General features: G+C 39.3%; 1 protein-coding gene across 5 annotated transcripts in view; it reads right to left on the reverse strand.

Moving 5' to 3' along the window:
* wdr7 (WD repeat domain 7) overlaps positions 1 to 18,533 on the reverse strand; it is a 109,563-nt gene that overhangs the window by 49,379 nt on the left and 41,651 nt on the right. For 3 of the 5 annotated variants that reach the window (XM_088071495.1, XM_088071497.1, XM_088071494.1), the window contains 4 exons: positions 17,596 to 17,742; positions 12,505 to 12,623; positions 12,127 to 12,250; positions 4,316 to 4,429 (listed from right to left, as the gene is read on the reverse strand). In XM_088071495.1, the coding sequence (XP_087927621.1) occupies positions 4,316 to 4,429; positions 12,127 to 12,250; positions 12,505 to 12,623; positions 17,596 to 17,742 (504 nt within the window). The remainder of the gene's footprint in view (positions 1 to 4,315; positions 4,430 to 12,126; positions 12,251 to 12,504; positions 12,624 to 17,595; positions 17,743 to 18,533) is intronic. The other 2 variants (XM_088071496.1, XM_088071498.1) reach the window with 2 other exon arrangements.

Consider the following 18,533-nt stretch of genomic DNA (forward strand, 5'->3'; position numbering starts at 1 on the left):
TACTTTACTGTTTGTGTGGATGCTTTGGGAAGATGTTTTTTCATCAGAATGTCATGCCAACAGAGATTTAATGAGCTAAATTGAAAAGTGTGTGTGTGTGTGTGTGTGTGTGTGTGTGTGTGTGTGTGTGTAAGAGAGAGAGAGAGAGTGAGAGTGGGAGGGAGAGGGGTAAGGAGGAGGAGAGGGAGGGTGCTGCAGATCCTAATGACGTCCCCTGACACTGCTAGGGACATAATTACAGCACACAAACACACACACACACAGGTTTATGTTTGTGCGCGTGCATGTGTGTGTGTGTGTGTGTGTGTGTGTGTGTGTGTAAGCTGGGGTCTGGGAGGTTTTGCAGCTGTGGCACCGAGCAACAACTGTTGTCACTTGCACATCCTAAATTGTGTGTGTTTGTGTGTGTGTGTGACAGGGGAGACAGTAGAGTGAGGTGATGAGTCTATCGCCGTGGTAACAGCCTGCAGCCGAGTGATTCTTGTGGGCTGTTGACATCTTTGTCTTTTGTCCTTTGTCTCCTCGTCATCTCCTCCTCTTTTGTTTCCTCTCCTTTCCTATTTCCTCTCCTCCTTTCCTTTCCCTGCATTCTTCTGTCCTCTACATCACCTCCCCTCCACCTTTTCTCCTGTCCTCCCCTGTTTTCTCTCTTCCCTTCTTTTCATTTTCTCCTCCTTTTCTCTTTTCCTCCATTTCCCATGTATCTCTTCTCCTCTTTGCCTCATCTCTCTCTCGGTATTAATCTTTTTTACACAGAAATCACACCACTGGTTCACTTCTAATTCATTTTTTTGCCACTTTTACACCAAACCAAATAACAGCAGCTTTGTGCCACTCCAGGAAGTGATTTTAGACAGCATGCCGGCATAGGGGAATCAAAAGAGGTGTGACAGGTGTGACGTTTAGATATGACACAGGTATTGTTTGACTGGAGATGTATTAATACTACTTGGCCCTGAGTTGCTGTAGTTGATACCTTGAAGGTATCGAGTACAGATACGCAGACCTACTAAAATGTTTAGAAGGCCTTTTTAACTATTATCTACGAGGCTCAAGTGATCAATCACGTGATAATATTCAAAAGAAGTGAGTTAGGCAATCTGAACCCAGCGTAGGAATGACATGGCGGACTCCGCACCACCAATAAAAACTAAAAGTGGCGATCTATTTTAATAATTTTCAACTTTCTTTGATCTTTGTCCCCTGAGTGACGGACCCCCCCCACCCCATTATTGTTGCAGATTATCAGTCATTATATAATATTTTATATATATATTATCATTATTTACAACTGTGGTTCTGACTGTTGAGCTCACATTGCTTTACCTCATGGTGAGGTCAGCACTGAATGTAAATACACTGAATTTCGATTGCAGAAAAAAATGCTGAAGATCAAAACTTTGTTTGATTTCCTAAAAGAAAGGGCTGACCTTTAATAATATCACAAACTACACATATGAAGCTGTTTCTCCTTAGCCCAAAACACAAACAGATTTCTCAAAACAGTACATCCTCATTAAAGATTTTCTGAATGGATTTAACAAAAAGAGGAGTTCACAAACTCGAGAAAGGAAAGACGTAAGGATGGAGGAAAGACTGCCAAACAGAGAGCGAGAAAAGTTTTTAAAAACTCAATGAGTTTCTTCCTCCTCAGCAGAGAAGATTCAGACTCTGCTCCGTGTTTGAGGCGTCTGCTAACAGATTTAATACTGCAGAGACTGAATGAAAAAACACTGCTGTCAATAGGAGAAAAATGAGCTGTGAGAAATGATAAATTGTCAGACACATCTGCGATATTGACTGGTCTGAGAGAAGGATGGAGGGAGGAGGGAGGGTGAAGGGATGCTAAGATGCTGTTAGGAGTCATTTCTGTGGTGGATTTTTTAGAACATAAATTTCCCTTAAGACATATGAATTAATTCATATCATTTTATTTTTCGGTGATTTTTTAATCCATTTCAGTAAATTAAATGATGCTTGGCTGCTGTAAGAGGAAACAGAGCGGCAACGTTTACAGACATCGAGCTGGTGGAAAAAAAGCCGACGAGGCTAAAAACAGCACTAATAACTGATCTTAAAATGATCTAACTGTAATATAGTAACCAAAAATAACTATAAATGTTCTGCCTAACCATCTATGGTACTTATAATAATGCCAGTTGGTAAAAAAAATGTTTGCAGTGCCTTGTTTTTTGTTCTTTTGTCATAAAATAGACTAAGTTAGTTAGTTAGATCCTTATTTCGAACACGCAAAATAAAATAGGAGAACAAAATAAAATATAAGCAAGAAAAACAGCAAAAGACAAATTCTGTAAACAAACAAAAGTATTTCATGTCCGAAAAGGAGAAGGAGTGAGTGAACACTTATCAAATCCTACTACTTTTTTCCATTTTATAAAAAAATTACATTTAATCATGACAGTTCCCAATTTCTGATTCAATATAAACCATGCACACCTTGATCTAATCAAGCAAATATAATTTAAGGACATTTTTTTAAATGTCAGAGTAGGGTTTCTATTAACATACGTTTTTCCAGATTGTAAAATGAGTGAAAAAGACGTTTTCAGACTATTTTTAAGGCGAGTTGGAGTTGAGCTATGTGAGGAAATCCCCAAAAAGAGAAAGTAATGTTACGATATAAAAGGTTTCTTTAGGGCCTGGGCTATTTTTTAAGTACTACAACATAGCTTAGGATGTATTTTGTGATTGTAAACAGCCCGAGATGTAACATTGAGGCAACACCATAGAGGGTTAAATAAAAATGTGTCGCCACTGGAGAGGATCTGCCTTTCTGATCTACCTGTGTGTCTGTCACACTTAAACTGTCAGGTAAAAGTGTCAAAAGATAAATGGACTGGAAAAGTGAGTGTGTGTGTGTGTGTGTGTGTCTTTGTCTGTGTGTGTATGCTTGTGTGTGTTTTCTACCTGTACTGCAGGTCTCAGTCGTTTTCCGGCGAGAAATGCTTCGCACCTTATCGTGTGTGAGTGTGTGAGAGAGAGCATGTGTGCACACTAAACACCAAACCGCTTTTAACACCATGCAGGTCACAGTACACTGGCATTACACATGGGCTGTGTGGCAGTGATTAAAACACACACACACACACACACACACACACACACACACACACACACACACACACACACACACACACACACACACACACACACACACACACACACACACTGATTAACCTACATTCAGAGTCAGCAGAGCAAAACTCCTAAATTCAGCAGCACATAAATGATAAATGACCTTTTAATGTTTCTCATATGAAACCAGATGAGGCTCCACAGGTCACCAGGGACAACAATCCCTTAATTTTATACCCCAAACACCATAAAATATGTCACTGTGAGTCTGCGAGTACAATTAAAACTTCAGGTAAAAGCTTAGTCCCACTTAAATACTCGGTCCCTTTTACTAGCCCGGTGTGACTCCACATTTTGATAAATAAAGGCCTGTCTCAAATAGAGAACCAGTCGCCATGTAGTTCATTGGATAATGTTAATTAGCCGCTTGGATCGTGTAAAAAACTCATTGTTCAAACTTTTGTCAATATGGACATACTACTCACAATGTCAGCTTGGTAAGATTCTCTATAATTCAGTCGTTAAGTTAATTTTACTGACACCACGAGCACCAAACAAGACAGTATAACCAGCATAGTAAACAAGAGAGATGCAGAAAAAAAATAGTAGATGTAGAAGGTTAGTTTTAAAAATGTCCAGTGAACTATATTCATAATTACACATTTAAAATAATTTTACTTTTTTAAAGCATTTTTTTCAGGTCATTTCTCACTTTTTAAAAAACTTTCTGGGGTGGTTTTGGGGCAAATTCTCATTCAGTCAAAATTTCCCTGGTCTCAAAGAAAAAATAAAAAGCCCAACGATATAGATGCCTGTCCCAAATATAAGCCTATTGAGTTAAAGGATTTGAGCATATAATAGCCCCAGTTATTAATTGAAGATTTTAATACATGATTTGGTCATTTTGGATCTTTGATGTTAAACACCCAGAATTGATACCTCAGCCTTTCCTTGATGCCAGCAGTGGCAATATGTTTGCCTTTTGCAGAGGTCACTTTGTCACATTATTGCATCATAACTTAATGTAGTGAATTGGCCACCGGGACTGCAGACTACATTTTGGACTCCGACCAATCAGAGCTTGCCATTATATTGACTGTTGTCATGTACACAAGCGTAGTTTCAATATGCATTTAAAAGGTCCTAAAGGACAAACACGTTACACCCTCTACATCCTAACACAAAAGTCTTTTATACATGGCGGATTTCATGTCCCTACCTGCTGTGATGTCATCGTCTGTCACATCCATTTCCTCCTCAGGAACCTTCGTTTCTATTGGCTGAGCCTCTGGGGGAGGCGGGGCTGGAGGGGAGGGCTCAGTGGTCGACCCAGCTGAAGAGAGAGAAAGAAAAACATTTTAGTTTATATTAAATATCAGCTGGTACTACCATAGGAACAGGTTTTCCCACAGATTCATTAAATTGTGGCAGCCTCCTTCCACTTATTGATTTTTATATTTTTGAACTGGACCTTTGTTAGGAGGGCTGTTGTAATATAAACCATAGCTATTCATTCATCACACTCTCGGAGCACACAGCACACTCTGGGCACAGACGGAGCAGCAGAATGGCAGGTGGAGTTTAAGTGAAACTGAATTCATTGTGCTGGGTTTGGTTTCACTCGCAGCAGCTGCTCATCAATCGATCTCATCAGCTCTGACCAGATCAACAGATAATCAAAGGGACTTGAAGAGTGTGGTATGTGCAAATGTAAGCAGCACTACCACAAATATGTAGTATCTCAATGATTCTTCCCACCCCCAATATTGTGTACTGTGTGCTTGTGTGTGTGTGTGTGTGTGTGTGTGTGTGTGTGTGTGTGTGTGTGTGTGTATTGTTAGTGAGCTCATCATGTCAGGTTTCTGTGTTGATCCTCATTATCAGGCTAACTGTCCTGGTTAAGTAGCTAATAAAGGTTTACTGGGCCTCCTCTTTATCTAGAGAATTAATGGACACACACACACACACACACACACACACACACACACACACACACTATATTTAGTGTTTTCATTTAGCCTTTATCTCTCCATTGCCAATTAAGAGTGGCTTTTCATTAGCGTCTGGGTTAATGAATGATTCTGCGCTAATGAATGAAGCGACTAAAGGTAACGGAGCCTGCGTCGGGCTAATCTCAGACAAAACAGCCTAATTAATGAATTGTACACATGCAAACACACACACACACACATCCTCATCACAGTGTGTCCCTGATACAAACATCCCACGTGTGTTCACGAGGAAACTGAGTGCAGCAGGAAAAACGTCATTATACTCCATGTGTAATTAAATTGATTAATCCTGGTTAACATTGTGCATCATGTTCCAATTAACCTGCTCACACACACTGCTGACAGCTCAACATAATGACTCTGTACGGCTTTATATCACACACACACAGACACACAAACACACACACAGTGACAGAAGGCCAATACGCAGCCTGGTTGTTGATTATTCGTCTCAAACGTTAAAGTGATAAAAACTTAATTGAACTTAATTAAAACATAATTGATGCTTCGCTGTGATTGGGAGGAAAAAAAGGTACTGATGTTTCTACATAAACACAGCTCTCTGTCTCTCTGTCTCTCTGTCTCTCTCTCACTGTCTCTCTCTGTCTCTCTCTGTCTCTCTCTCTGTCTCCCTCTGTCCAGCTCACACAAGCTTTACTGACACTGAGCACAACAGTGTTTAGAGACAAAAAAATCATCAGTTACACTTTAGATAAACGTGTGAATTATTTTTTTTCGATTAGCTGGAAGGTCTCTGTGTTTTTACTGTCCAAAACATAGTCAGCCAGGGACAACCTGGGGGACGGGACTGGGGTGTAATCTGCATCATGTCCTGCCTCCTGCATGCTCATCCCAGGCATCACCCCTCACCTAAACCAAATATTTCCAATATGTGACAACGCTTCTGAAACCATCTGTCTCCAGTGTGCTACATGTAAGTAAAGCTTTATTTATATAGCACTTTTTAAAACATGCAGTTACAAAGCAGTGAATTCATTAATCAATTGAGTTTCACTGATTTACAATATGGAACACAGTTTAATGAGGGACAGGGAGGACCGAAACAAACAAAGAAAAACGTCGCACATGGACGTGCTATAAGCAGGCTTGCTATATAACGGTGGGTTTTAAGTAGGATCTTAAAATAGTGTAAGGATTTAGTAAATCTGACAAACTGGAGACCTGATTCTCCAAACACTGCAGGGTTCATCTGGGAGAACGTGGCTGCTTCCACGTATAAGGTGCTCACGTAACACACCTACTCCGCTTTCAACTGGAGATAATGACGGCTAGTTCGATGGCTGCAAAAGAAATAAACCTGCTAATGTTTTGAACTTCCATTGCTATGCTTCTTGGAATTTTATCACCAGAGAAGAAGTCGCCTAACATCACTCAGTGGAAACGCAGGCATCTCGCAATTGTGTTTTATCCATATTTCGAAGAGAAGTTCTTAAGTTTTGCATTAATCTGTAATGGAAACCTGCTTTCTGTCGTTTACTGTCGGGCTGACATCATGTAGTTTGTACCCCACAAAAGATTAGTGAAAAAACTCACAATGCTGGTCCGTATCAGGACATAAACTCAGGTTTTCTGCATTAAATTCGAGTCGAGCTACACCCCAACACTCTGACCTCCACATGTCAACATCGTCCTCACCACATAAAGGACACACAACCTCCTGCAGTGACACCTGGTGTAAATCACGAGGTGCAGAAAGCCCCAATATTCAGCACACTGCTGATTGATTACTTTGTGTGAATGAAATGAAGTCACAGTGATAACTTTGGTTTATTATGAGACATAATTTCACAACTAAACAACGTGCAGATTTGGTTAATTCTGTTGTTTAAGGTGGTTCATGTTACACACACACACCGGCCCTATAACTCAGCTGTCCCGGCCGAGGGAATGAGAAAGCGAGAGATGCAGGAGCAGAGGGAGGTGGAGGAGGGGTGGATGACAGGGGGGAGGAGGAGGAGGCGTTCTGCCCCGCTCCAAGGTCAAGCTTGTCATGTCAGCCATGACACATAGCTCCCAGCATGCCTTGTTAACCTCCAGGATCCCGTCCTCCTCTCCTCTGTCTGTTGCTCTCTCTCCCGCTCTGTTAAAAATCGTGGACTTCCTGTCCTTTAAATCACAGTGTCCTCTCATCTTTTTCAGCTTCAATTTCTTTTTCATTTTGACCATTTGTTTCTTTCTTTTCTACTTTTACAACAAGCGCCTCAGAACTGACAATGCACTAACGAATTTATGAGCAAACGTACTATGTTCATCATTTATACTGGTAACCAGTTTGTGTTATTGCATATGTAGTATAAATGGGTTTGCACATATTTGTACTTTACCATTTGCACCTTACTTTTAGCTATTTCTGTTATATTTTACATTTAACGGTTATATTTTCAATAAACCTATTTTATTTTATATTTGCTCTACATTTGGTTTTCTGCTTTTTAGTCCTTTTAAAATTATATTGCACATTTATATCTGCACTCCTCACCTTTGTATTTCAACTGCTCTACAGCAATTTCCTTTTGGATAAATAAAGTTCTGTCTTATCTTTTTTGGATTTGTGTTTTATTTTTGAAAAGTTAACTTAAATAACTATTTGGAAAAATGATCAGCAGAACATTTTTTGGTTTAAAAAAAAAAGGCCACAGCATAATATTTTTGCGTGTATCGATACACAAATGTCAATTTTTTTTTATTTAAAAAATATCATAAATTATTAATATTAATATTGTAAATGTATTATTATTATTATTATTTAAATTATCTTTGATACCTTTTCACCATCTCACCACATACTTCATAATATGTATCCCATCTATTTATTTTTAAAATTTGTGTAGGACTCCCACCTGTTCTTTGTCTCCTATTTTTATCATGTTTCTATTTATATTTTATTTCCATTACTTGTTTCTTAAATGTTTTGTTTGCGTTTTATTATTTATACATCTAATAAAAACACAAAATAAAAAAGACTAAATAGTAGAATAAAATGCCATTTAACTTCACCACCATCCACCCAAAAAAAGAAGGAAAAGGGGAAAAAGAGGAGAGGAAGGAACGAAGGGGTGGGAAAGAGGGAAAGATGGGATCGAAAAACAGTGAAAGAAAAGAGCAGGAGAGGTGAATAAGACGAGGCAAAAAAAGGAGCAGAGGTAAAAGAAGTGAAAATGGGAGGAGAGGTGATGAAGAGAGATGCAAAGAAAAAGGATGGAGGAGGAGGAGATGAGAGGAGGAGGCGGATCTTTAACAACAGCAGGTTCATGAGTTAAAGTCACAGACACGACCGGCCGATCGAGTCAGATATTAAACTAAAGACAAAGGAGAGCGAGGAAAGGGTCACTGCTGCTCAATGATCAAAGACACAGCCTAACACACACAGTTTGACCCTAAAAACTGTGTGTGTTCATGCGTGTGTGAGCGTGAACAATGCCGCGGACTTTGTTTAATCAAGTGAGCGTGAATATGAGAGTGGAGCGACTCTTTCGCCTCCGCTGCTCCTGTTCTCCCCCCTGCAGCTCTGAAGTTACCCAGACGAGCCATGGCCTTGCAGATATATGTAGACTTTATTTGCACTAACTAATTTTTATGTTCACGTTCAGGAACCAATAAGCAGAACCAAAATTTATTTTTTTTGTCACAGGTATCCTGTACTTGGTATTAAGTACTCGGTTCCAATTTTGGAACTAAATTTCAGTTCCCAACTCCATCATCCGTTCGAGTTGGAAGGATTTTAAAACTACTGTTATAGTTATCATACTTTGTGTGGACGTCCTTTAACGTTTATGCGGTTTGGTAGTATTTCGATATGGCACGTCCAGTTAGCACAAGTTGCCAGATATACTCACAACTCTGGCTGTTGGTCGCCAAGAAATAGTTTGGTGTTAATGAGTTTACGAGATGTTGGTGTGCATATTTATGAACTTTGGACATAGTCAATCCCAGAGTTAACGTCTATAGTGTCCAGTATGTCAAATCTCTAATCAGTCCCACTTAGTGGTGAGATGGACACGTGCACACAGCTCAGCTGGAAAAGCTCCAGCAGTTACATTACACATCACAAATTTTTTTTCACTGCCTGATTAGATAACTGCATTTGTAACACATAGTTTTTTTGCTCTGGGCAGCTTTAATTTAAAACTATGACTCTTTGGGTGCTGCTGGACACAATATTCATCATTATTCTAAAAAAGGGAATTCACCAAAATCATCTTATTGTGCATGTTTGGTTTTTTTGTGTGAGCTGTGGACAGTTTATTTCTCTCTCTCACTGACTCTCGAGTGCAGGTTAACAACAACAGCTCGCCCTGTTTCCTTTGTGTTAAAGCCTTTTAAACGCTTCCAGGAGAGCTGAAAGGTCATGGCCGCTGCTTCGTGTGTGTGTATATGTTGTGTTGTCTGGTCGGCCCCATGCTGCGACAGTGAGACTCTGTCAGTGACTTAGTGACATTTCCTCGCACTAAAAGCTAATGGATAAATACAGGTGTCTCCCTTCAAACAGCAACCTCTCTGCTGCTGGAGAGGATGAGCTGAGAGAGAGGGGGGGTGGGGGGGCTTAAGAGGACTACAGAGTGCCTATTTGATGGCTCTGTCAACAGTGTGAAAAAGGTCCACTCACTCCACTTAAGTTACACTGATCATCCCAAGTAAAGCCAGACAGGTTGAGTGTGTGAGCAGTGTACAGTCAGTCCCTCCAGGACGCTGCGATGTTGTAATCACGACAAACAACGCAAATTCAGCCAGTACCCGTGAATTTAGTGCAACCTTGCAATGTTGTCCAATCAACATATATTTGCTGCAAATTTGCCTGTTTAAAACAACAAAATCTCATGTTATTGTTAAGCTACGTGCAACGTATTGATTCGCTCATCCTCTCTCTCTCGCTGTAGAAGTATTTACACTGCCTGTTCAAGGTGGGAATATCACGCCATTATGCCGTCTTGCTGTTCTGTATAAAACATCAAATCACGGAAAGGGGGGACAGAGTGGTCTCGCCTCTGGGACAGGAATAGAGGTAGTAACAGCACCAAAAGGTCTGCGTAAAACGTAAAGCAGGAAAGAAGGGTGATTTTCTTGTAACTCTCACAAGAAAATAACCTGAAAAAAAAAGCATGACTAACACGGCAACGAGCACCCTGGCAAGAAATGTCCTGCAAATTGCAAGACATTAAGAAAAAGACCTGAAAACTGTTTTAAAATAGGGAGAGAAAGAGCAAGAAAACAAAAATCTATACCTATATCTATATAATTATAATAATAATGACTTGTTTTGTTTTGTACCTTTTTTTAACACGTTTCACACCAATCTGCTCTGGTTTCAAAGGGTTAACCTACATATCAGAGCTGTATTTGAGCAGTGTTAAGCTCCTGCTTTGGCAAACAGAACATTTAACCGTTGCTTGTTCTCATTAAAAGTAAACCAGGACAGACACACTCTGTTTAACAGGACGAAAATGTGTTTTTTGAGTTCAAAATGTGTTAAAATTACATATTTAGTGTTTAACAACAGCTCCAGATTCAGAGGCCTTCTCCAGAGGATTCGACACATTCCCCGACTTTCCCCGTGATATTCCAGGACCAGCAGGCGTCATCTTACTCTCTGTTCCAGTCCTGCTGTGCAGCACACAGATCAAATTCAGTGACCCTTTAACCTCGCTCTGTCTCTCTCTCCCTCTCTCTGCCTCCCCTCCATCCTCCCTCGTCCCCTGAGGTCACCGGCCCATCACTCCCCCCCCTCCACCTCCCCCCGCCTGCGGTACTGCTGTGGTAACACAACACTGACCGGTGCCCGTTTCCATGGCAACTGTTCCCCTGAGAAACCCCCAGCATCCTCAGCAACCACAGGGCGACTCCCGAACACACACACACATTTTAGCGGGCTGTTTCTAGTAAAAGAAGGTGGAGATTCACCTTTCTTCCCATCAGCAGGTGTAACTATAGACAGAGACATGGGAATAAACAGAGGACAGACAGAGACGGAAAGAAAAAGAAAAATGGAGAGAGACAGAGAGAGTGAAAGAAAAGGGGGATGGAGAGATATATATCTCGGATTTGTTCATAGAGGTTTTGTGTTGCGCTCCTTGTTAGCTGCTTCTACAAGTTAATGAAACAACTGACCAATCACACGTTTGCAGGTGGGACTGAAAACGAGCACATCCTCTTCTAGAAGTCGCCAAATAAAATTTCTCTCCAATTTTCGTAGTACCTTCACAATGAGAATAAGAAATACTTTCTGGGAGGAAATTGTGTTTTGTTATAGTCACTCCGATGCTAAGAACAGAGAATTAAAGCATAAGTATATAAAAATATAATTAGAAAATTAGAAATACAGCAATAGTAAACAATTAGCACTAGTATGTAAATATTTAAAATAAAAGTATGTATGATGTGCTTAGTATGTAAAGTGTGTAAAAATATAAATGCAAGAAAACAGACAATGGGCAATTAGAACGAGTATGTGAATATTTTAATTATGATAAATGATTATTTAATTTAATTTTAATTTTATAGTTTAATTTAGTGAAATCTTAATTTACTTAAGTAAATTTACTAATAATAATAATTTTGGGTAAAGGAATGTTTATATAGATTTTTATATAAACCCCCCCCCAAAAAAACACAAAAAATTGAGACAGTTGCGAAAAGACAAATCTTAAATCCTTTTCTTAATCATCATGAAAATCGCTTTGATAACTAATCCGGGAAACCACAACTGAAAATCACTGACTGGATAGATTAGTATCCTGACAGACCAAAATGCAAATGCGAGTTAGTCATTTTTGATTTCTGAGGGGCGATATCAACACCTGTAGACCAAAATCTCTCTGGAGACCAGACCGACTCAAGTGATATTAATTGAAATTAAACTACATTAATGTGCTCACAGTCAGCATGTTTTTGGAATATATGAAAAGAAAGAGCTGTTAACAAATACTGTCCAGTACCAAGAATCAACAGAGCCAAACACAGATTTCTTTCTTTCAGATAAGAGGCAGTCTGAGGTACTTACGGGAGCTGACAGTGTCCACATACTGAGGCAGGTAGGGAGCCCACATGTCGATGGTGTCCTTACGTCCAGATTGTCCGATCCTTCTTAACTCAGCCAATAGGAGAGCTTGTGCTGCTTCTCGCACCTAAAACCAAAAAGAGGGTAAAAATAAGACTTCTCTGATAATTACTTTATTACATGCTACATAGAGTCTTTAAGGGTCTTCAGGATCAACAATCACACTTCTTACAGGTCTAATGCCAGTGATCAGCATCTCACCTACTGTGCGTTACTTTTCTACAATACAGAATAAAATCATTTTAACATTATTTTATGAAAAAGGGTTGGCATGTTCGACTTAGCTTGGAGCTCTGCATACAATATGTGTGTGTGTGTTACCTCCAGACAGCGGTCCTGCCACCTCCTCGCCAACATCTCCAGCAGAGGAGGTCTGAACTTGTCCAGGCCGAGGAGGTCAGGGAGCATCACACAGTGCATGGCTGCCAGCTGGCTCCAACCTGCACACACACACACATGCACACACACATACAGTCAGTGTGGCCCAGTGGATAATTCATATACCAAAGCCTCTCGTTTTTAAACAAACATCTCACTGCTGTCACATAAAAGAATTTTGGAAATCATGGGAACCATCACGTGATGATTTTGCTTCTTAAACAGTATTACAGGTTCTGGCCTATAAATGTGTGCACAAGCTGAAATTTTGGCACCAGGGGAAAAATCAAGGGCTGCTAAATTATCTAAGATTCATCCTCTGTGGACCAAGAATAGCCACAGCCAATTTTATAAAAAATTTTGGTCAGTAGTATCGCAATTAGGGATGTCCCGATCACGTTATTTTGCCATGGATCCCGATCTGAGTCATAATATTGGAGTATCTGCCAATACCAAGTCCCACACAGCAATACTCCTATTTTTCTACTTGATACGGCTGCACAGTGCACACTTTAAGTAGGCGTCAAAATTATTACAGTTAATCCAATATATAGCCTATGCTAAACAATATGACTAAATGAATAGTTCCGCAATACAAATGCATTCAAATGACAAAGCCTTTGATTAATCTTTTTGATCTTGTCATTTTTCGAGGGAGCTGCTTTATCTTGAGTGTTTATTTTGTCATCATCACATCTTTTGGGCGGATTACGCATCATTAATACAAAAGCCTTGTTGGCTCTTTGCTCGCGTACTTGCTGTAGTGAGTGAGGTTGCAGTAAGCTCTGCACCGCTCTCCTCTCCTCCTCTCTCCTCAGAGCAGGGCAGAGAAACACCATGCACCACTGCTGAAGGCAAAAGGCAATGGTGTGTGGTTTTTTTGCGGCAGGCACGGCTAAGCTGCTGCTCTTACACACATTTGGGTCTAGTTAAGGGGAGAGAAAGACAATTTACCAGGGGCGCGCCCGTGTTCCCATGCATTGATGGAATTACTTTATAAGCTAAATATAGCCTATTGCAATCAGTTAAATGACGCCTTGATCTGCCCAAAGTCCGATGTTTAAGATTTATGCCTGATAAAAATCTTTGTTGCATCGTCACGAGCGCATTTCCCAAAACGCTGAACTACTCCTATAAAAGACTTTAAATCACAACTTTTAGTTTTTTCTAAGTTACCCTTCAGGCCGAAAAACCTGATTTCCATGTGACAGCAGTGAACTTCTCACATTCTCACACACATTTACTTTGTACTCATACACTTATATCCTCATATAAAACACACTAAACACAGGATGGGAACATTATCTGCTAATATTTGCAGTCTTGGTTAGCGCAACATTACTATTTCTACTAACCAGAGCCTGAGTATGTTTGATGGCATTCAACAGGTAAACAACAGATATACAGCACTGCCAGGTGGATCCACAAAAAGCCTCATAACGATACCTTGGCATAATGAACTTACGTGTGTTTTATTTTACTCAGCAACACTACAATATGTGGAGGATTTACTTGAAAACAGAAGAAAACATTTTTAAAAAACCTTGTGGGTTTATGTGTTATACGTAAAACTTATTCTCAGTTGCATTAACCTGAATGACTGAAGAAAACTAACATTCAAAATGTCTTGGTATCGCTTTCAAACGGCTCAAATCCGGCTGTATCAATCTCATCCAAAATAATGGCTTATATTTATATTTTACACCAAACACCAGAGAAATGTACACCAGCTTTAACACATCTGTGACATAAACATGGACTGAAATGTTTACTTGCTGATACTCAACATAAACCAAGCACCTTATTCACATATATTGGTTTAATATATGGTTTCCAGAGAAGATGCAATTATGTGAAATACACTTGAATGGACAGTGAATGGCTTTTAAACAGGAAAGAAATTCCATAAAAATTTCTTTGCCAGGGGCACCATGTAAACTTACCTCCGCCATTGAAATATACAGGAAAAACTCATACCGTTAGGCGTATTACAAACATATGGCATTCAGAAATATTGTATGTAGAGGTTGACAGATTGTGATATTATATTAATATTTGACATCCGTCTTGGACTATATTAGCCAAATGTTCTCATTATCAGCAATCAGAAAATAATCAGTCAACCTCTAGTTGCAACATCTGCATCACTGCCTTGCAGAAACTTTAAATGTTCAGGAAAAATTGTCATTTGAAATGTTTAATTAAATTAGTTTCTAAAAATCAAATGCAAAACCATTACCTTTCTCAATCTGTTTCGACTTATCCTAAATTTTTACCTGAAACAGTGAAGCAAACTCATACTGAGGAAGAACAGAAATGCAGTCACCTCACCTGCTATTATTTTTAAGAAATGAAGCACGGGTCATGATACTGATATGGTATAACAGACAATTTTTCAACATATTAGCAGGCGCTACAAGCTCCAAACAAGAGAGCAGTGAAATAAATTTTATGTGATACAAATGTGTGTAATATGATGAGTGGAAGATGTGTGTCTGTATGTCGCTTTCAGAACTGTTTTTTTTTTCTTTTTAAACAAGTTATTTGTAATGTTAGTTATTGTTCTTTTACTTACAGTATTAGCAATTGCAACAGTAGTAGTAGCAGTAGTAGGGAGTAGCTGTTGCTACTTCCTGCTGCAGCAGCAACATTAGTATTAGTAATGGCAGCAACAACGGTAATAAAAGGCGTTAACGGTAATAGTTGTTGTTCTAGCTGCAGTTTGTTTATATATGTTGCTACTAACAGCTACTTCTTCTACTACTACTATACTATACACTACTACTACTTATTCTGCTGCAGCCAACAACAACTATTCCTGCTGACGCTACGAAAAACTACAACCACTGTGGCTACTAACATTTACTAATACTGGTACCACTGTTACTGCCTAAACTGATATTGCTGCAAACTACCACCATCACCATTATGACTACTATTACTACTACTACTACTACTACTACTACAGTTGCTGCTGCTAATAACTGGTGCAAAAAATAACCACTATTATTACTACTACTACTGCTGCTAATAACTAGTGCAATTAATAACCACTACTATTACTGCTGCTGCCAATGTCAACAACAACTATCCCTGGTGATGCTACTCGCTTCTAATGCTAACAAAAGAGATCTGCAGCTGCTCCTGCTGTTCACAACTATTCTTACTCCTGCTGGTGCTTTTCTGTTAGAATATACAGTTGATTATAATCATCATCATCATGATAGAGTTTCTGCAAGACAGTGTTTTTGGAATAAGCATTATATAAAAACCTAACATGTTTGCTTTAGGTGCAGTTTACTCCTACAGAAAATTATAGGTTGTTGGTTCCTACTGGGAAGGAATGAGCCTCTGTGTGCATGCTTGCTGTTTTCTGGTACAAAATTCAGTAAATTTAACCCCGACCCGCTGTTTTAGTCTGGGAAAATTAGAAACTAAAGATTCAGCTTTATATCAGCTTTGAAAGGCACTTGATTTTCCTAAACAAACCACAAAGGTGGAACAGTTTAGATAATTTGAGAGCACATTCATTGTTTAAGTGGACGGGGCAACAGGCCTCTGTGGTAATAACCAACATCCTGTTAAAAAAAAAGATGTTTATGATAGTTGTTTACAAGGAAAAAACGACATTAGGCTTTGAGAGGGACACCACAAAGACTTCAGATATTAAGTAACAATGAACACTTTAGTTCACTGACAATAAAACATGGTAAATGCAAGAAATCAGTTTCATTTGGTCTTTGTTTTTTCTTTTACACTGCAACTTTTAAAATGCCTCTTCAAAATTTGTCAGATGTGCTGCAAATTAAGACAGAGGGACGGCTGAATATCAAACAAGGGAATTTTTGTTTGACGAATTGCATTTTTTAAAATTTGGTCAGTTTAAACTGTTTTAGTTGGCTTGTTTATTTTCCCCCGTGACACACTCCCCATTCCATCAGGTGGAAATAGCAAGCATGCAAACAGTGAGCACAGACACTGAAACATCAGGACGCACAGACATTCAGACAGACAGGTGATCTTAGAGACAGAGAACACAGGACAGAATCGCACAACTGAGAGAATACAACAGACCAGGACCTAAGGACTGCAGTCAGTGCACTCTCAAATGCATCAGTTCCAAATATTAGAAAAGTCAACTTGTTTGCTGATGACACAAATTTCTCTTTCCAAATTTTGCTGCACTTGGAAACATATCCTATATGCATTTTTTCTGATAACTGTAAGGTTTTTTTTTTTTTCAAATTTTTTGCATATCAGCTAAAAATATGCAATGAGCACCCCAAATTTCCCCAAAAACTGCTAACTGCAAATCCAAGGGGAAACAAATCAATTAATTTCTTTGGGACAATAGGTCAAAATTGCAGACTGATGTTTTTTTTTACTTGTGCTTTGTACTTAATAAATTCAGGAATAATATGTTACCATTGCTTGAATTTTTCCATATTTTGAAAATATGCCAGGGATTAAGCAAAATTGCAAGGTCTTGCAGCATTCGCATTTGGAAACCCAAAACTGTCGATTTCTCCAACTGACTGTATTGAAAGTGGACTGAACTCAGCTATGACGGACAGACGGATAAACAGACAGCGCTGTAGACCAAAACAAGGACAAAGATGCTGCAACAAACTGGAGCAAGACACCTGAGACGAAAACACTGGTTGCAGGGAAGAGCAAGACTGATGCAAGAAAAGAGGTGGTGAGGACCAAGGAGGAGAGAAACAGGAAAATAAATAACTGATGGAGTGAAGAGAGGGGAGGTATAGAATTGTGAAGACGAGAGAGTGAGAGAGAAGTCAAGAGAACAAAGAAGAAACAGAAACGGGAGTGGAGAATAAATAAATTAAAAAAATAAAAATGGGAAGGAAATTATGAACAAAAGGAGAGACAGAAGGAGGGGATGTAGGAGAGAAGATCTAGGAAACAAAGACAAAGCGCCTCCAAAAACAAAGATAAGAAACTAAAAAAAAAAAAAAAAAAAAGAGTATGGCTGCGAGTATTTCCCTAAGCGGTACCCGTCAGTTCAGTCTGTACCTTCGTTGACTGAGGGGATGTTATGAGAAGCAGGGCCGGGGCTCGGGGAGCCAGGGGCCCCCTGAGGAAGACCCCCAGGGGCCCCCGGAGCCCCAGCAGTAGTAGCAGAAGTAACAGTGCTGGTGTTGGCTGTGGCAGCTACAGCAGCTTGCAAAGGAAGAGAAGGAGAGAAATAGTCAAGAAGAAAAGAACAGGTTAGGAAGATTTAAATATATACAACAGATATGAAGAGAGGAGATAAGCAGTTAGGCAGCAAGGAGGAAGAACATGTATTAATAACACACAAGAACAGAAATGAATTGTATAAAAGAAAAATAAGGAAGCAGTCACGAGAAAAGAAGTAAAAACTTAAAAATAAATGCTAATAAAATTCGCTTTCCACAAGTTGCAGTCAAGTTGGATGTGAATCAAATACAACAAAACAAGACTTGGACCCAAAACAAGAACAATGTTGTTGGATGATTCTGCAAAACCCAGATTGCAAGTATTTTTTTGTCTCTAAAACACATTCAACACCTGCACATGGCAACCAAAGATGTGGTTAAGGTTAGGGAGAAAAATTGTGGTTATAGTTTAAAAAAGAAGGAAAAAAAATAGTTGCAGATTTGCAGCAGGATGTGATCTGCAGCCTCCTATATGAAAATCAGGCTTAATACAAAAACATCCAAGACGCTGCCCGATATCTGACACCACTGTGTGTAAAAAACACACATCTGCGTTAACACATTAACACATGTTAGCACTGGACATATTTGTAAGTTTCTGAATCATGCAGTTAACATAGTCCAGACAGAAACTGGGAAACCCAATCGTCGGAATAATTGTTGGCATTGTACCTTTCTGCAAACCACAGATACGTTACATCTGCACATTATTATGTAGAGGATAGACTGAACCTTTATGTTTTAACTGCACTGTGGTTAATATGTGGTTATGTT

The sequence above is a fragment of the Plectropomus leopardus genome, chromosome 20 (assembly GCF_026936395.1).
Source record: "Plectropomus leopardus strain MGB_pleo_1.0 chromosome 20, ASM2693639v1, whole genome shotgun sequence".
Lineage (NCBI taxonomy): Eukaryota > Metazoa > Chordata > Actinopteri > Perciformes > Serranidae > Plectropomus > Plectropomus leopardus.